Below are 21,093 nucleotides of genomic sequence, written 5' to 3'. Positions count from 1 at the left end.
CTGCATTTCTGCACATTTGCATTAGACTAGGGCCTTCAAGGCCCACATTAGTCATTTTGATGTGTTTTAGCTGATATATGGCATCCTGGTGCTGCACAATGTTATTGCACAATGATTCATGTCAGAAAATTTGGGTTTGGGTCAAAGTATGTGTATTTTGGGCGATATTTTCTATTTTCTTAGCTCCTCCTTAAACGATTTACAAGTGGCGTGACATTTGACATTTGATAGAGCTACAGAGCTCGGAAGTGTGACATGGCTAGCCTGTTTGTTAAATTAGCACCGAGAGTGAAATACAACCCTCTGAACCTTTTGCGATTGAGTCAAACAACCTTTCGACACATTTTATTGAGAATTGCTCCTACCTATATTTGGTGTTACTTTCCCATATAGTTCAGTGAATGACTAATGGTACCACCTGGTGCATCTGTTCACTGAGTATTTTTTTCAAGAAAAGCCAAGAAGCCAAACTGGCTAGCATGGGCCTTTAAAGTCATGGCAAGGGCACTCTCGCCCTCTTTCTCTCCCTCCTCTCTCCTCTCTCTCTCTCTCTCTCTCTCTCTCTCTCTCTCTCTCTATCTATCTATCTATCTACTGCTCTAGCCTAGTGTTAGCCACACACCCGCATTCCTTTTCCACCCAGAGTATTTTAATGTGTCGATATAGAGATTAAACTATTGTCAGATCCCATCTGCTTTGCGGGATGAATGCTTCTGAAAGGTCCAATCTGTTTGCTCCCTGCAAATGTCTGGTGATGCTAAGGCCGATGATGGTGACTTTGAAGCACCAAAGACTCATTAAATCACCATTTCAGGTACAGGTAGAGACAGAAATAGACAGAGGGAGGGAGAGAGTGTGAGAGATGGAGAGTGATAGAGAGAGATGTGCAGGAAGGGGTTTTTAAATGCAATTCATTTGGGCAGCTTCAGCTTGGCCTCAATAATGAGGTAGAAAATGTGCGTTATTGGGAAAATTGGAGAGGGTGTCTGATGGAAGAGATGAAATTAAATGGCTGGAATTAGGTCGGACTCGTGACACATTTGCTCGCGGCTGGTGGCTCTGTCGTAAATGTGTCAAATGAGGTGGTGCTGAGATGGAGAGCATTAACGGGTGAGCTATTGTTCCTTTCTCACACACACACACACACACACACACACACACACACACACACACACACACACACACACACACACACACACACACACACACACACACACACACACACACACACACACACACACACACACACACATCCCTGAGTAACATTCCCTTCATTCTCAAGATTATTGTGTTATTGTGTACCCATATGCTTTTATTCCTGTCATGTGTTTTGTTAATGTGTTTCGTTTTTTCGAAAATGCACTTGAAACTTGAAAGTGACAAACCTACGTTTTTTTTCACCGAGGCACAAACAAGGAGCCTAGAACAGAGCATGGTGCACCAGTGCGTCATCACTACTGAAGCTTCGGCAACATTTGTTGCTTGATGAAAAGGATTGCTTTGCACTTTGAGGATGTAGACGTAGCAGTAGAAAGTCTATGATCATTGTTGTCAAAGCATGGTGGATGAACAAATTGCAGCAACTTCCCTTTAAGTGCTTTGATGTTGTAAACACTTTCTAACGGCATCTGAGTGTCTCGGGCTGTCACATTACACTGCAGCAAGACAATTGCTGGTGAATGAGTGATACCACATAAAAGCTAAACCCAGCAAAGAAAGCCATCACAGTAGATCTGATGAGAACATAGACAAGGTACGGTCTGTGCCTCCCTCCCTCCCTCCCTCCCTCCCCTGTTGCCTTCTCCCTCTCAGATCCAAACTTATGGGGTCCTAAACCCAGCTCCTCCTGGGAACTGACACGTCTGTCTGTTTGATTGGACCCGGCTGTCTCAGCGTAATAAATGGCGGTGGTTGGCGGCCGCGTTTGGAGCATTAGCAGCTGAAATGCATTAGAGCTGATTAGAGAGACCAAGTCCAAGTACCCTCTCTCAGTAATGGGAAAGCTTTGTCACTCATTAGCACTTCTCACACTCTGGCCCTGGAGGAGGGCATTTGCATTTTTCCCTTCAGCAGTAACTCTTAGTAGCTTTTTTTCTTCTTTGTGGGAGAGGAGGAGAGCGTTAAGAGTGTATATGTGTTGTGTGGCGGGTGTTGTTCGTCGGTGTGTGTGTGTGTGTGTGTGTGTGTTGTGCACGTATCACATTCCTACAATTGATGAGAATCGATTGCATGGGCAAATAAACAGTCTTCTTCTTCTTCTTCTTCTTCTTCTTCTTCTTCTTCTTCTTCTTCTTGTGTGCAGTGGTTAGGCAGTAAAGCAGGAGATGGTTATCACTATGATGGATGAAAAAGGGATGAAGGGATCCCTCGCCAGCGTTGAGGGATATATAACAGAACATTTGCTTTATATATTCTCCAACTCCAAGTTTTGGTGAGTGTAGTAAATTTAGGCCATGATGATCAACAGCTAATCAATAAGGTGGGTACATTTCTTTTTTTTTCAGGGCATTCCTGCTTTATTGGAGAGAGACAGTAGAGATTGACAGGAAGGATGGGTGAGAGAGTGTGGAACCAAACCAGGGTCCTTGCGGTGACATGGTATGCGCCGTAGTGCATTACGCCAAAGCGCCCCCAGGTGGGTACATTTCTATCTATAGTGTTAGCAGGAATAAACGTCTGCAAAAAACAGCAGCTGTCTTGTGTTGTTAAGAGCAGCTGTCTCTGGCCCAAACTGCCATTGTGATAACAGGTGTGTCACAGGTGTGTCACAGGTGAGCCATTGTCACCGTTTTGCAGTTATCTTTTGGTATTTCCCACCCACCTGGCTTTCTAATGAAAACACTACATGTGGAAGCAGTTATACTGTATTGTATACTGCGTTTAGGCCAATGCTATTAAACGGCAACCCAAAAACACAGTTGATGACAAAATAAAATAAAATTTAAAAAAAAGTTGGTAACCACAGCCAGCCGCATTTTAAGAAACAAATTTTATCAGGGTGCTTTTCTGTGGAGATTGAGAATGTGTGGAAAATAATCTTTCGGAGGCGCGTGAGCTGCGCGTCTGTGTTTGCGCCCCCCCTTGCTCTCTTTCAGTTGAGCTCAAAACCAAAGAGCAGCAGCTGTTCTTTAAGGCTCAACCAACCAGACATGAATACCGCTTCTGATCCCGCTAACACTTAAGACGCCGCTTCTCTCGTGTTTTACATATCATCGGCCGCTTCCCGCTTCACCGTGCAGGCTTTGAAGGTGTCAGTGGAATTATGCAAAAAAATGTCTCAAATTGATTTTTCTCACCTCAGAATTACAGAGAAAAGATTCTATTCTTAGGAGTGTGAGGCGAACTAAAGGGTTGGGGGTACGGTATTCATGAAAGGGGGTGCCGTTTGACATTGGGCTCAGATTTCTTCATAACACCATTGTGTTTTCCACTGTGCTGTGGCTGATAAGGCTATTTACGTCTCCCTCAGCAAAATGTTGAGATTACCTCTGTTTTCACAGTGGGAGTGAAGCCACAAGGGGGTTCTGTACCTCTGTTTTCACAGTGGGAGTGAAGCCTCAAGGTGGTATCTGTGTGTTAGTACCAAAATCAGCTCAAATGACAACACCAAAGTAACTTTATGTAGATGAGTCACCGTTAACACCCTTGTTAACATCCTTAACACACCATGGGAAAAGTAAAGGGAAATATTTTCAAGTCTGTCATTCTCAAACTGTATGATCTATAAAGGGTGTTCACATCAAAGACATTTACTGTTTATAGTTTGAAATGGTGATATTCAAGTGACAAGAATGTTTGAAAAAAAAAAACGGTTTGAAATTTAAATGGATGGTTTTCTTCCCTGCCCGCCACCCAACCCCCCTCAACCGCCCCCACCACCACCGAGACTGCTCTTGTTCCTTTCATCCTGTCATTTGGGAAGCGTGGTGAGAGACACTCACCTGCGTGTTCGGCGATGGCTGCCATGTTTGCGTCCCTTGTCTCTGATGCATCCATATCTCTCAGCGGCAGTGTCCACCGCTCTTGTGTCTGCTGCCTCCACTCTCCTCTCTTCAGCTTTGAGAGCCAGGCCGGTTGATGTCTCTGTGCTGTAAGAGAAAAAGAAAGGAGAGAAAAATGGCATTCTTAGTTTTTTTTCCTTCTTCTTCTCTTCTTGCCTTCTTGTGTCTGCTTGTCGTGTTGTTGTGTGGTCGTGACTCTGGAAAACACAGTCCATTGAAACACTTTTGGGAGGCATACTGTTAACTATTTCTTTATGCTATTTGAAATGCATTGATGCGTCCCGAGCAAGATTCAGACGGCATGGGGGGGCCTATTTTCCTCCAGGCCACGGGATACTTTTCTCCTGTCTATTTCTTCCCAAACCAGACCTCAGTAAAACCAGGGGTCAGGCATTCACCATTCAAATGAGCTGTCAATTTAAATGCAGTTATTTACATGCTTCAGTTGCCCTGAGATTTTCTGAAATCATTTCTGCATCTCAGAGTTGGCAGGCATAGCAATGGGAGGCTTTCGCCAGTTGAACAGTTGAGCTCTCCTTTAGTGTGTCCTTCCACTGAGAAATAAGTTTATTTACTGAATATCAAGCATCAGATCCAAAAAGAAGAAACAATAAAACGTTCATATAATTTTCAACATCAGTATGTATTCATCACAGTTACCACTGAATTCACCCTGAAGCATTGTGCATCAAAAGCCTTGTTTTGAAAAGAGCACCAGTTATGAATTAATTTAACATCATATTAACAGCAAATCCATGTGATCTAATTACATAGGGTCATCATGAAATTAATGATGAGAACACTGTACTGTATGTTTCCTCTGCAGTCTATGTCACACCAGCTTGGTGAATGAGAGCAGCAGCAGCAGTAGCATTAGAATGAATGACTAAATAAACTGCCAGATTAGACGTTAGACTGCTCTGCCCCTGCTTATTATTCTCTGTTTTAATCATGGGAGATTTGAACGTAATTACACATCCTCCTCTTCCTCGAGTGTCTCTGTCTGATTGTAATGAGAAGATAATCAGGCCCAGAGATTAGACCTTGATTGCCTCCCCCTCTTCCCCTTGCGAAAGGCACAGGGAGACGCCGACTCCCTCTCTTTCTCCCTCTCTCTCTCTCTCTCTCTCTCTCTCTTTCTCTCTCTCCCACCTCTGCATTACCACCGGGCCGCAGTGTCAAACTAATAATGTAAAACTGCAGATCAGGTGCTCCAACACAGTCTTGCATTTTAAAGGTGAGGTGGAGAAATGAAGACGATTAAGACGATCAAGGAGATGATACGGAATGAAGGTTTGAACATGCTGCCGGTTATTTGGTTTGGTTCTATTCTTATTCCGTTGGAGAAAAAATTGATTCATTTGTTTTTTGATTGTTCACTGACACAGTATATTGGTGTTTGTTTGCTAAGATGGTTAAAAAAAATAACTCCCTGCAAAGAACTGAAAGACACAATCAACACTAAAAAGCAGAACACAAAAGTGAATCGTTTATATTGTTCTGCTGTTAACCATCCCCTACATGTCCCTGTGAGGGTCTGACAAAAGAGCTGTGGAAGTGGGCACAGAGCCCCCGTTACCAGCCTTTCTCGACTGGTTCTTTGTTATTCTCTGTCAGCCTGAAAGCTAGGGCTGATGAGAGTTCTAAATGAAATCGATTTCACCATCACGGATGCACTTTCCCTCAATCTGGGGACCGCAATTTATGGGAGAAACTTTCAAAGCAATAAGCACCTGGATTTATCACAGGATGCTTGTAACTGTCAACACCCCCCAACCCCCCCCCCCAAACCCCCAACCCTACCTACAGTATGTTTCAAAGCATGTGAAATCCCTTTGTAATAGTAATCCATAACCAGTGGCTGCTCAGTGTGTTCGATGGTACTTAGAGGGACTACTCAAAACACACACTGACAAAATCTTTGAATGAACAGAAACACACAGAGAGGATTAAGTGCTCGTAAAAATGAAAGTACTTGATGAAGAGGAATTAAGTAGCCGGTAATCCTCAAAAATCCAGTAAGAACTGAATCTGTTTACCTTGAGACAGAGTCATACGTTGGCCAAGACGCCATCGATAATCTGCACTGCAGTGAAACTACTGCATTGTACACTGGAAGTATTGGAAATATTCCTAAGTCATAGAGATGCCATGTTTTAAGTAAGCTAAACTAAAGTAACTATATTGACAGTACTCACTTGTTGAAACGAAGCAAAATGTCTTTCTACATCAATAAAAAATAAAAAACAATACACACAAAGAGGAAGTTGAAATCATGTAGGATTTATGACAATGGTCTAAAAACATGTGGGTCAGACAGTGGTGGACATCAGACGTCAGTGATGATGAAGATGAACACTCTTCTCTCCTTGAAGTCCTGACATCCCATCCCTCTGATCACATGTAATCATTTGGCTCCTCTGCTGTTTTAGAGTACTTTCTACTAGATGCATAAGGGACAGCCTCACATCCACCAGGCTGGGACTGGGGCTTGCTGTTGTCTTTATCAATGTGAGTCATGCCTGCTGGCGTGGGGCTCTGCAGCTCTGTCGTATGCTGCTGCTGCTGTTCTGTATCATGTGGCAGGGGGGCAACTAGTGACAGATGGCCTAAGTCTACACAACAAACACCAAGAATGGATTCTTCAAAAAGGGGCGTGTGTGTGTGTGTGTGTGTGAGTGTGTGTGTGTGTGTGTGTGTGTGCTGTGCTGTGCTGTGCTGTGCATGTGTTTGTCAAATAAACATGTATTACAGTGTAACACAAAAGGCCCAGCCAATTAACATTTTTGTAAAAAGAAACGTCCAAACACTTTACTTTTACTAAGTACCCATCTGCTCATCTGCCCCATTCAACTTCACTGCAGCTGGAATTCATAAAACATCATTGACTGCCACAACCTCAGGAGGATTATCATAGTTTGTGTTCAATTTCATTGTCCACAGACCATTTGTAATGTTAGATTGAGATGAACTGCTACAATATTTGAAGAGGGCTGTGAGCAGTAATCCGCCAGCTGCCGGTGGGAAATGGCGCATCCGTTGGCGGAGCTCTCAAACTCACAACACCAGTTCACAGAAAGTCCACAGAAAGTCCACAGACAGCCCACAGACAGTCCACAGACAGCGCACAGACAGCCCACAGACAGCACACAGACAGCCCACAGACAGCGCACAGACAGCCCACAGACAGCACACAGACAGCACACAGACAGCCCACAGACAGTCCACAGACAGCCCACAGACAGCGCACAGACAGCCCACAGACAGCACACAGACATCACACAGACAGCCCACAGGCCTACAGGTGTGCAGGAAGCCTGGAGCAGCAGGTAACACTGTGCCTCCTTTAACACAGCGCAACCAAATAAAAACCCTGCAACTCTAATGACTGTATGAACAAATTTAATACGATGAAATTGGAGATTTGCATTCATCTGAAAGCTGACATAATTGCCTCCTGCTCTCTATATTTTCTTCCATCTGTACATATCCAAATGAAGTGTTTACTCAAAACGTCAAATGAAAAAAGGAAAAAAAAAAAAAACGTCAGGCGATTTGCATTTCATTTGGGGCAGACTGTCTGGGGAAATGGTACTGGAGTGGAGTGCATGGGGAGACCGGAGACAGAACAAAGACGGGGATTCTGAAACAGCCTTTTAGTTCCTGACCCTTCATCTGCAGATGCCCTGCTGTGACTGGCTATGTTCTTTAAAGGTACGAGGGAGGCCCCTAGGCTTTTATGTGTTTTCCATTTGTACTGTTCACTGGTGTGCAGAGACAAAGAACAATTGCAAAATTGCAAGCATCCTTCATCCTGTTTCCCTATTTATCTCAGTCTTGTGTTGTTCCTATGTCAATACCAGCTTCATACAAACACACATACACACACACACACACACACACACACACACACACACACACACACACACACACACACACACACACACACACACACACACGCAGGCGTGCCCATACGAATGAATTGAAAACATACAGAGGAAAATATTAAGAATTAAGAGTGAATCTATTACAGGTTATACATCCAATTAACCCACTTGTACAGTAGGCTATACAGGGCAGTCCATAGACAGAGAAGGCAAAAATTCATCCTAATTACAATTGTCAGTGTGCTTGGTGGAGCTATTGTACGGAGAACGGGCTCATAAAAACATCACTCAATTGCAGTCATTAATGACAACCGAGGAGGAAGGAGTTGATTGTCCTGGAGCTGCTCTGCAACTACAGAGGCAATGACAAGAAGAAGAAGTGGAAGAGTGTTCTGGTGTGTACCCCTGTGATGGGCTCTTCGTCTCCCAGTTGCCATGGGTGATTTAAGCGTTCCCTAGCCACTCCTGCAGTTCAGGAAGGCTAATACGCTTTTCATTACCCCTGTCAAAGCTACCAGGAACCATTGATAATCATTATAATAGGAGCCATGATAGTAAGGATAATTAGCAGTGAGAAAGAGATGATCTAGTACCACAATTACCACCAAATAGAGAGGAGAGTCCCAGGGCACTTTGTTTTAAATTACACTGATATTGTTTGTCCGAGTTTCATATTCTAGTTAAGGACAACTTAATTATCACCCAGAGAATGTTCTAGATAGCGATTGGATTAATCATCGTAATGCATTGGTAATCTTTGGACTTGAAGAAACATATAGTAGAGGTGCAGTGATAATTACTTAGCCTACACACAGACACACACACACACACACACACACACACACACACACACACACACACACACACACACACCAAGATCAAGCACTGGATACTGGATGCACGCACAGTACATAGGGAAAATTTCATCCCAGACGACAAGACACTTAAGTGGGATGTTGTGGCAGTACTCGGTTCTGCATATGGATGAGAGCATGGATAGCTTCCGTGCTCATGGCTGGAGCAAAGTGAAGAGGTATTTTTAAAAGTTCTGAGAGCAAGCCCTTGATAAATGATTTATCAGACAGCGTACCTCAATGTGAAATGTATTTTCCGTGGAACTGTGACGTCTAAGTGGGAATTCCGGCTACACTGTTCTTTAAGATCCGTCCAAGACGGCCATGTGTGCTAGTGGAACATTAGGTCTGTTCCAGTTAACATGCTATTTCATTGTTTTAGGTAAAATAAAGAAAATCACACGTTCTCCAGCAAATACGATTTTTCACGGAAAATCCCGAATGATTGTAATAGTTTGGTAATTGATTTTCAGTGACAGTCCTGCTGCCAAAGTGAATTGCAGAGATACAGCTGAGGCGAGCTACAATTGGCCACCCCACTTCTCCTGTGTTGCAGAAGGCAGGGTGATAGAAGTGGACATCAAGGATTTAATGGCTGTTCAGGCGCAATTAGGGGCTATCATTGGCTGTGGGCTATTTCCTGTCTCTCTGACTTTCTTCTAACCCTCAGCTCCAGGTTCACTATGGAGGATTTGAATGGACTGTAGATTTAGATATCATCACACAGGGAAGGAATGGGCTTCTGCCTTTGCTTTGCTTTCATGCCTGAGGGCATGGTTGCGTGATCAATTACTGTACACAGACAATAGACTGTTCTGTGTATTCATAACATGTATTTGGTTAAGAAATGCCATATTGTACATTACAATGGTATTCTGTGGTAGGAAAGTTCATGTTACTGTCACGTCCTCACTCAATTTGCACTGCATTGACCTGCATGATTTAGAAATTGCAGATTAGTAACTGAGTATAGTTCTGTTCCTGTTTGAAATGAATCCAAGCTGCTTGCCTAACTACCAGCCACATCGAGCAGTGGCCTTTCACACCTTTAACAGGGTGGCGGTGGAGCGGGAACCGGAGTGACTTTCAAGACAAGTGAGGTTGGTTTATTCAATTATTTCAGCCTGATGATAAAATGGAGCAACATAATGGCTTGATTAATTTCCTTATCACGGCGGGCACAAAGAGTAATTACAACAAAGTCCACCGCTCCGTGAACCACATGTCAATCAAATTAAAGCAGTCTCCTCTCTCCCTCAATCACTTCCGTCCAAATAGAACAAGTTAGCTGATTCTCTCAGACCTTTGCCTTTCGGCCATGGCAGTGTTTACCCAAGAAGTGTGTTGGGTGCAAACTAAACAAAGGTCAGTCAGGACGGCTGCATTACTACGAGCATGCTAAATGTACTGTATGAACAATTATATCTCCCATAGGAAGGCTAGGTTATAAACACTCTCTTTGGGGCTACCTTTTCTGCTGTGGGTCAAACAGTTCTGTCTTAGCTTAGACCGCAACAAGGCTCTTGACACACAACATGTACATTTCAATATGACCTTGTATCCATCCAGTAGATCCCAGTAGTGCTATTTACTTACTTACTTACTTGCTTGCAAATTACTCGACTGCATCCCAAACAGTGAAAGATCTATACTGTTCAGGAGGTTCCTAAAGTTCTAAGAATAGATTATTGGATTGAACTTCAGACTGAGTTAAATAGGAACCCTTAACTGGGCTGTGTGTGGATAAGATGTGTCCTTTCCTCGGCTTGGTTCTTAAGTGGTCGGGGCTGCAGTTGAGAGTGTTATGTGAGTCTCCGTCTCGGGTCCCTGGTGGTCTGACATGTTTGACTGGGGTGGGATCGATACCTGAGGAGAACAGCACACTCTGACCTCATCCCTCATCCAATCACGACTTCTCATTAGGACACAGCAAGGTTTTCCAACAACACTCTCTAGGTTTTAGTGGTCATTTAATTTCGGCTAGAGTCTAATTACTTTTTGGGTGGTTGTGAATTAATAAATGCACTCAAACCGCATTAGAAATTATGCAGTATTTGACCCATCATTGGTTAATTTAATGAACTGGAATGCAGTCTCACTGTGTATGGTACAATTATCCATACTACGTACAGGGTATAACTCATTATTTCAGATTCATATCAAAGATCAACCCAATATATTTTACTAACCAGAGCTTTTAAACTATCTTCCACTTGAATCTAGTACAACGTTCAGCTGAATGAACAGAAATATCCCTAGTTAAGAGAGGTTTGAGTGTCTTTCACTCCAGAGCTGGGAGAATGAAAGCTGTGAAACCCAGCCAGAGATGATTTCACTTGTAAAACACATTCACACATTCATATGAATCATAGCCCAAAGGCTTCACTAGACTCAGATAGACGCTGTATTCCACAGAGAGGCGTTCTATTTGACTCAGAGTGCTCTCCACGACACCCAAATTCAATTCACAGGGATAGATAGCTTGTATTCATGAGGGCTGTTAGTAATATCTCTCATTATGAACCCCTCCCTGAGAGCGGGCAGGGAGAGAGGGGGCCTTACAAGGGAAGGAAAGGACATTTGGGATATTTGGGTTATTAACTTATATATCAAAGCCCTGCTGTAGTATATGCAGAGCATTACTGTGGATTGTTACTGTGCGCTGTGAATCTCCCATAAGACAGTGTCCAATGTAATTATTTGGATTATGGAGTTCACTGTGTAATATGCTAATGTCCACCTCAAATTAATGTGCACGTTATACCCATAATTGTATGAAATATCACTTAGACAAGAGACATTAAGGGACTTCGCTTTGCCCTAGTGACAGAAGCCTCAAGGCATCTCAACCAACATTCTCCAAAATGGCTGCCTCTGTCCCCCTCAGCCATTTCCTAGAGTACATTCCGTTACCGTGACAAGCTGCCATGACTTATAAGCCTGTTTATCAGGAGCAATTCACCGTTCCAAAGGAGGAGAGGGGTGTGGGGAGAGGGGAGAGGGCAGTCCTGGCCAACTGAACAACTCGGCAGCATTTCAAGTCCTCTTTCCAATTGGAGAACAAAGGACTTAGAGACGCTTCTGCTGGCAGTAAACACAACGGGCACAATGGATCTTACGCCTAACTGGTGCCATACAAGTCCTGATCACCACCTAGCTATTACTGAGGCGTGCTGCCAACACCCTGACATCGCCATCAGCCACCGCCGCCGACCACCACCGCCCACCACCGCCACTGAGGTGAAAATCAACTATGCTAATTTAGCCGCTAAAAATAACCTATCCTGAGCTCAAGATTGTTAACATCTGAAAATGACAGTGGTTCTGCTCTTTCACAGGTGACAAACCCTTCCACTAGTTGCAAGCATGTCAATTACTTTTCTCCAAATCAAGTTAGAAGTGATTATGGAGGTTCTTTGTGTGAAGGCTGAGGCAGGGGAGGAGAGGGATGGAGGGGTTTAATTAGCGATGCTTCCTTCCTTGTGGCTCTTCCTGTGATGAGATGTCATCACTAAGGGTCTACTCCTCATGTGTGTGGCGAGCAGCAAGCCGCAATCACGGCTCAGCCTGTCTCTAATTGCCGCATTGTGGCACCAGAGACGCTATACACACCAAGAGCCAGCTGCCTGGAAGGGTTCCCACATTGAAGGAGATGGTTAAAGGAGAGAAAAAACAAGAAAAGGACTATCTTACAAAAGTAGTGTTGGTTTCCAAGAGATGGATTCTGCTTTCTGTGCATAAAAGAAGGAGTAAGAAGGAGATGAGATATTTGGACAGTGCTGGTGGGATGGGGGATACAGATATAAGGAGGCAGCAGGGGTCCTATTTTCCCCGTGAATTAGTTAGAACTGAACAGCAGGCAGATGGTAGAGCTTGAGATGGGCTGCTTCTCATCTGCTCCATAGAGACATTAAGTCTCTGTCCTCTTTTGAAATGGGACGCCAGTGGGGATAGTTGACGAAGAGAGAGATAGTTTCTTTGAGAGAGAGAGAGAGAGAGAGAGAGAGAGAGAGAGAGAGAGAGAGAGAGAGAAGAACGGATGTTCACATTACTCAGTCCGGGCACGACTGTTCATTTAGTTGAGAGGAAAGTTAATGTGAAGTGCTTTCTGGGTAAAACTTTACCAACCAATTAAAAAGGTATCTGCAGCTGCATACAAATCAGTAAACACTGTACAACATTTATTTTTTTATTGCATGGAAACCGCAACCAATTTGAAATCCGATTTGACAGACCTTAGCTTTGTGGGAGTGTGGGACCACCTTCTCCTACGTTCCATTCCAATTATGTGCCATCAAGTGTACTTATAGCCATTCTGTGGGTAACTTCAAACCTAGCAGTCTGCTGCCCAGTGACACAGGTACAGTGGAGTAATGAGCTGCTTGAGTTCCACGCTCATTTGTGTCAGTAAACATATCAGGTTCGCACAGGAGCATGGCAGAGGGAATGTAACCCAATGGGCCAATAGATGCCTCTGTGTCTGCGTGGGAGAGAGAGAGAGAGAGGAGAAACTGTTGACAAGGGCTGGATATTCTGTGATAATTAGCTGGTGTCGTGAGTGAGATGGGAGGGGATAACGCCGTTGTATATGTTCCATAACACATTTTTTTCTCTCTCTCTCTCTCTCTCTCCTTTGCTCTCTCTCTCTCTCTCCCTCTCTCTCTCTCTCTCTCTCTCTCCATTGCTCTCTCTTGCTCTCTCTCCTTTGCTCTCTCTCTCTCTCTCTCTCTCTTTCTCTCTCTCTCTCCCTCTCTCATCTCTCCCTCTCTCTTCTCCCTCTCTCCCTCTCCCTATCTTCCCTCACCCTTACCTCACCCTTCCCTACGCACTGACTGCCTTTGCTATGCAAAACAGCCCTGTGAATTATTCACAAAGCCCACTTTATGGCCACGGAACACACTTCACAAGATCCCTCCCTCATGAAATAATGAAAGTGAATGGAATATAAATATATGTTGGAATAAAAAAGACAAACTTTGTTGCTGCGGTTTTATGGGCCCTCGTAAGAGGAGAGGGCAATCTGCCGCTGAAGGCATGGACCATGAATGATGTGCCAAGTAACATCTGGAGAGCTGAATGCTGGGATTGTTTTTTTTCCTTCCGTTTCTTATTTATGTCCACTTCATGGGCTACAGTAAAAGTATGCAGTTTAAATTACGATAACGCACAGATAAATCACATCGGTATTCACACCTCAATGCTATTCAGCCCATAAACAGTGTGATAATGCATTAAACTGAGGACTGAGTAATGATATGGTCACATTTGCATAATAGATCAACTCTATACACAAAGAATGTATAGATGAATTGAATAAGGACTCTGAACCTGTCTTCCACCGTAGATTGAAGACCCATCTCTTCAGGCTACATCTTAACTGTCCCTCCTAAAGGAGGCAGTTGGCATTCTTCTAGCATTGTGACTGCCAATAGCCCCTGGTCCTAGCATAGGTTACTTTTTCTTATAATGACTGGTGGATAGATGATTCACTCACTTAGACAAATGTACTTGTTGTAAGTCTCTTTGGATAAAGGCGTCCGCTAAATGCCATAAATGTAATGTAAAGTAATGTGAATTATCAATCACCCTCCCTCTATTCTCTATGGAATATTCACACTTCACCTCACATGGTCTGTGCTCACCGGTGTTTCCACTCTGCACTGGATCTCCCTGGCCCCACACCACTGTACCAGGTCACATGCTGGGTCTGCCCTGGCTGGGAACAGTCTGTCAGAACAGGTGAGCTCTCACCAGGCGTCCCCTCCGGTCCCTCTCCCCTATGCCAGAGTCTTACACCCCCAGAGGGGACCCAGCCTAAATCTGGCCCAGAGGAAGCTGCCATGTCCCCGCCACCTGTGTGGTGATACTGGGGCAGATGGAGGCACAGCGCCGGGCCAATTCCACCATGTGCCTGATATATCCACCATTTTGATGAGGAATGATGCTCAGTAACGATGCCCCTCCTCTCTCTCTCTCTCTCTCTCTCTCTCTCTCTCTCTCTCTTTTTCTGTCTGTCTATCTGTCTGTCTGTCTAATTCACTGTAGAAAGCTCCAGTCTTCTTACGTCGATATCAAACTCACAGGCTTTCCCTCGATCTCTAACTCAAACCCTCGGTCTCTCTCTGTCTGTGTTGCACTCATAAGGCTTTCTCTCTCTGTCAGACTGACATAGCTCCATAACCTCTCTGTTATATCCCAATCGATATCATAACCTCCTATTGTCTGTATCAAAGTCACGTCCTCCTCCCACATGTCTGTCACATACCCACAGGCTCTCTCTCTCTCTTTTAATACATACAATACAATACCCTTCCCACCTCTCTCTCTCTCTCTTTCTCAATCTACATCACATTTACAGAATCAATCTCAAAAGTTTATTTACAGCACAGCTCAGTTAACTGTTCTCTTGCACTTCCCACCTCCCCATGAGAATACTGTATCAAACTCACAGTCTCACTCCCTGTCTGTTACCCCCCATCCCCTGACACACACACACACACACACACACACACACACACACACACACACACACACACACACACACACACACACACACACACACACACACACACACACACACAGACACACCCCTCCTCTCTGTCAGCTATGCAGGCTAGAGCTCCCAGTGGAGGAAACCTTATTTCCATAGAGGCTTATAATGGTGACAGAGATCCTTGTAATGAGTACCACTGCTACAGTTCCACATGACCGGGGGTGAATGTGTATGCCACAGAGTGTGTGACAGCCGCAAAGAGCAATCAAGACACTCTGCTCTCACCCCCCCCCCCCCACCCCTTCCCCCTTCCCCGCCACCATGATGGTAATGATCTAAGCCGTTGCTGGCTGACTGTATGGATTAGGTTTGATTATGAGATCAAACACCTAGCAAGCAGATACTAAAATGCCTAGCTTTTGCTATAATGCCTAGCTCTCTCCACAGACATTAAGCACATTTTTGTTGAGCAATTTAGATGAATCAAGATAGGAGGCAGAACATACAAAATGGATTGTTATGCACAAGAAGGCAACAGTTATTACAGGGCTGGTGTACTGTACATTGATAAAACAGACTCTAAGGGTGGTCTTGTATTAATTTTAAATCTCAGAGGAAAAATAATAATAAATTGTTCCCATTTATGCAAAGACATCCCACGAGGTGCCTCAGGAATAGTATCCCCTGAGGGGGTTTTCTCTCGTTCATTGTCAACTTAGGTTAGAGGTGAGCGGGGGTCAATGCTGGTTGGAGGTGGGGGAGGTCGATGTTGGTACACGTGATTATCATCTCCCGAAGGGAAACGTTGGCCAATGAGACAATGACCTTCCGCTTGTGCCCAGAAAGTGTGGAGGGCGTTTCTTTCAAGACGCCTAATAAATTGGCTCATCTCACCTCCCCTACCTTTCATGTTATTTAGTGGGCCATCATAAGGAGTCCATTAGCTTTTTATGTGAGGGAGGTTCATTCAATTTGCTGGCGCCCAATGAGAAGTACGGTGCGGATGTGCGAAGCGATCTCAAGGGCAAGTGAATTATTCTATTACCTTTAATGTGCTTCAGGTAAAGACGTCCAGGCCCAGGAGAGATTAGCTGGCCATGCAACTGTCCTTTGTGAATAAGTGATGGTGGTAGCTAATACAGTGTAAATGATTAATAGATGAGTTGTAGCATTGTTGTTTATGTTTACAGGGCCTTTCCTTCTGCTGTGAAATGATTTATAGAAAGACATCTGGGGATCTGAGGTCTAAACTGTTCTGTTCAATACACTGTGAAATAGATGAAAAACAACAACACGTCGGACCAGAGGCCTTGTATTGATTTTCTGTTTGGTTCAAGTTAAAACCCAGAGTGAACAGAGTATTATACCGTTATGATACACTAATTGAAATAAAATCAAAGCCACGCGACTTTCGGTGATTGGCTGAGTTAAGGAGTCGTCTAAAACGTGGTTTAAACCAAATTAGAAGATAATCCCCCCACGCTGTCAAAGGTGGATTCAGCATGCACTGCGTATTCAGTCATACATATTCAGCCTGAATAGAGGAGCCTGCCGTGCGCATACATTTAAGTAGGGTGTACAGGGTTGGCATGGGATCCAAGGATTCATCGCATGAATCAGGCTTACATGTAGTTCAGAGAAAATCTAGTTCAGAGAAAATCTCCATTCCCAGTTCTGAAATACTGTACAGTATGCTCTTGGTTTTGAATAAAATGTATCAATTTCATGTTACATGACAATGAAGGAGCATCGGGTAAGAGTAGCACTTGACAATTCTCATCCATACATTTGAATAGCACATCGGTATTAATCGTATTCATTATTTCATACAGTAATGTACAGTACACTGTAGCATTATTATGATAGAGGTCTAATTGCCAGCTACCCAACTCATTACAAGTGTCCATTTCCAAATTGATAATTCTCATCCAGTATATGAAACTATTCAATAGAATGTTCAATAGAATGTGAAGCCTTGAACTCTCATTTAAATTCTGTCCGTAGGCTGAATACTCTTAGTAACCCAACCTTGTATATGAGCTGCACAATGACATGCATTCCATATTTCACTTCCTTTATTTGCCAGCTCTTTGAGAGGTGAATGTATAAAGGCACTGAATGAAGTATATGCTAAAATAATCCCCAAGGTGAGCAGAAAATCTCTCAACTCCTTACAGCCGGTGTCAAAAACCAGACTACACTTTTTCTGTCATCTCACCGCCTAACATAAAGATTCTCTGAGTGCAATCAACTACAACAGGTCTTCAGATGCGAGCATGTGTTATGGATATACACTTAAATCTCTGCTTTCATCACGGAGATCCTGTAAGCACATCACTGGGAGGAGAAATCAAAGTTATAGCGATGGAGAGAGACTTGGAGCGAGGATCCCATGATGCATTCTGTTTCATGCCATATGGGCGAAGGATCGGCAGATGAAAGTGTGGGAGTTAAGGGGGGGGGGGGGGGGGGGGCGATGTGTAGGCAGATAATGAAGAAGAAGGTGATGAAGAGGCAATGTTTCGGCGGCTCAATGAGGAGTGATAGGTGAGACGCCGGCAGCACCGGAGCCTTGCCTCGGCTCTAGACACTGATCCACGATGTCTTAATGCTGATGGAGTCTAACCTTGGGCTTCCTTACCCTCCGTCCCCACAATCAGTGGCTGTGAAGTGTCAGTCAGTCAGTCAGTCAGTCAGTCAGTCAGTCAGTTAGTCAGTCAGTCAGTCAATCAGTGGACTGTCTGTTCAGGGCTTTAGGGGGATAGCTAGGGACACTGCAACCAGAAAAGTGCACTAGTGAGATCAACCCTCCTCTCATAGACCATACTAGCCCTGATCTCCACCTCTCCCAGGTTACTCTCAACATGATGAAGTGTCATTGAGGCAGTGACGGGAGGAGAGAGAGCCATCGTGAAGGACTGGAGGAAGGAAGAAGAATAGTGTTCTGTTTACGAAGTATTAACACTTACCTTTAAATGTGTTTGTCTCCCCCTAGTAGTTACTCTCACTTTTTGGGGGGAATTTTTGTCAACATTTCATGATTATAATTGTACAAATTGTTGTCATGCTGGAATATGCTAGTTTAGCTTGTAGCTATTGGGTTTCATGGTGATTAAACATAATGTGAGACCATACTAGCATTATATCAAAATACACTGGACATTCTTAGATATGTTAGCTAACAGAGGCTACTTTATTTCAATGTTATTGCAACATAGCTTTAGCTATGTTAGCTATTTCTTCGTTAGATATGTCTCCATTCTGATGTATGGCCAGTTTGGATGTGTGGATGTGAAACCATATCATTAAATATTGTTCCTCGTCCTCAGTTCTCTCCCTTTCTAAGTCAATAAACCTGACATCAGACTGACGTCCTGTCTCCAGACTGACGTCCTGTCTCTCTTGGTGACGGGAAGGTGTTTACCTGTATAGCTAGAGAGGAAATCTGGAATTATAAATCAACCAGGCTGCTATCTCGCCTCCTCTTATTCTTTTTTCATGATGTTTGCGTATCCCAAAGACTTAATTTGTATTATTTTTGTGATGATGTACAACTGTAAACCACTGAATAAAGTCCTTGTAATAAAAAAAAAACTAGAATGTCAATCAACTTGAGGGAGAAAGTGCATTTACTCTACGTCGAGGGCTTTGACTGTCAGATTATTAAAAAGGCCAGTATATCAATCAGCATCTAGCCTCTGATACTTCTTGCCTTTGATATCTAAGTCTATTATGAATGCCCTTTGGCCATCATGATGCAGAACTGTGCCAGCAGTCAAGACCCATTTGTTTATGCAAATCATCACTTTAAAGGCCATGGTTGCCCTACTCTCACTGCATATTTCAATTTCAATTTGAGGGGTCCAGTATCAACTGTAATCAGCTCATAGTCAACATCTAATTTTCCTTAACAGCGAATGATGAATGAATGTCATTAAGTTTTGGAATGTGTATTTATTGACAGAAGCAGTGGGAGGCCATTTCGATATTATGCCTGTGCTTTACAGCGTGTGTCAGATACAGTGGAAAGCCAGTTCAGTGTCATAAATACAGAGAGTTTGGGGATTTTTGAAGAAAGGCTGAAACACATTTCAGTGTGTTTTCTATCTTGTCACATTTTTATAGACTTCACATCCATCCTTTTAAGTATGGTTATACTGTATACTGTACACAAGTGGAGGCTGGTGGAGGTGGAAATCTGAGGACGGGCTCATTGTAATGCATGGAATGGAATGAGGAATGCTATCAAACACACTATTCCTCATTCCATTCCATGCATTACAATGAGCCCGTCCTCAGATTTCTACCTCCACCAGCCTCCCCAGGCATACTGTATCCTTCACATTATATCAATTTCACACTGTGCTGTATATCATCTGACAGAGCTTTACTCAGAAAAGGGCAAGAGAGGGGAAAAAGTCACATCACCAGTGCATTTCAAATAAATTCAACAGCTTCAGAGAGAGAGAGAGAGAGAGAGAGAGAGAGAGCTTGGAACTCATTTAGATTGGGACAAAGACACCAGCAGATCACTGCTCCCAGATCAAAGCTCCGAACATTAATTCTGAGCCTCTCCTCTTAGTCAGATCTCAGGTTTTATTGCAACTTGATTTCCTTAAACTGTCTTCAGAATCAAAGAGAGTGCTGAGACAAAGCAATTCCGTCTCTTTCACAAGGACACTGCAGAGGCACCATTTTAATTGAAACCCTAAAATAACCGTTTAATTATAAGACTATCTGTAAAGCTTTCATGTTTTCCAAATGAATTAAGAAGAGTGTGATAACCATTTTTTTTACACCAAAAAAACGAAATAGATTACGATTACGTTACGAAGTTTGGAAATGGAGTCTTCCTACTGGAATCTTCATCAGTGATATTAAGCCATTGAAATTACACCTTCTTATACCTCCACTGCTCTTCTCCCAGTGTGTACCCACAGCCCGTAAAGGCGGTAAACCTGTCAGCTCTATTTTTCCTAATCAAGACTCAACTGGATCTGCCGGCTACTGGCATGTCAGTCACAATAATGCTCATGCTAGGAGCCATCACCATGTAAGATGGATATTTGGAGAATGAGCTCTTTCTTAACTCTCAGCTTCCCTATTCTCCCTTCTCCATTCGTCATACAAGAACGTTCTCTAAGGCTTAACTAGTTCAGACTTTTTGTGTTTCCCCATTTCATTTACTTTACTGATCCATTATTACGGCATGTCTCTGAGGGTCTACGTTTCCCCAGTCTCTCATATATATAACTATGCTGTGTGGTGAAGTATTTTAAACCGAACAAAGCAAACTGTGGTCACAGGGAGAGGTATAGGGCCTGCTTATTCTGATCATTGTACAAAGCCTCGATGTAAACAAATTGCGGAGGCATATGTGGCTCTCTTATCTACAGCCTAGGGCCTACCGTAGTTCCGACAGTATGTTGAAGAAAAGAAAAGTAAGGAATCCCAATTTAGGGCAGCAATACAAAGCGTTTATCCAACACGATCTTATGAGGCTTTTTTCAATTAAATATAGACCTACATACAGAATGTTTTGCCAGAGGCCGACTTTAGCTTTGCTCAGAAGCAGCAGAATAGATTTCAGTCTAACAACGGCTCCTTGTCGTTCTATGACTTTCCATGTCAAGGAATGATCGCAGAGGTGAGAATGAGGAGGATGATGGGAAGTGCGACTGGTAGGCAATTAATTCCATCTCACCCATCTTGGATTGCGTTGTGCGACGGCACCGAAACAGTCCTCACCCTTGCATCACGAATGCAAATGGGGGCCAATTTCACATGAATGGCAGATTGTCTTCCCTAAATGAGGATGGGCAAGAGACGGAAATGAAAAATGAAGGAGGAGGCCTGCA

At 43.6% G+C, this 21,093-nt stretch overlaps 1 protein-coding gene across 1 annotated transcript in view; it reads right to left on the bottom strand.

Annotated features, from left to right (window-relative positions):
* srrm4 (serine/arginine repetitive matrix 4) overlaps positions 1-21,093 on the bottom strand; it is a gene marked incomplete at its 3' end in the record, with an annotated part of 37,625 nt that overhangs the window by 9,694 nt on the left and 6,838 nt on the right. Inside the window, exon 2 of the mRNA XM_083674277.1 lies at positions 3,942-4,088. Within this exon, the coding sequence (XP_083530403.1) occupies positions 3,942-4,088 (147 nt within the window). The remainder of the gene's footprint in view (positions 1-3,941; positions 4,089-21,093) is intronic.

This window comes from Argentina silus (assembly GCF_951799395.1).
Source record: "Argentina silus genome assembly, chromosome: 7".
Taxonomy (NCBI): domain Eukaryota; kingdom Metazoa; phylum Chordata; class Actinopteri; order Argentiniformes; family Argentinidae; genus Argentina; species Argentina silus.
This window is presented reverse-complemented; position numbering and strand designations above follow the sequence as displayed.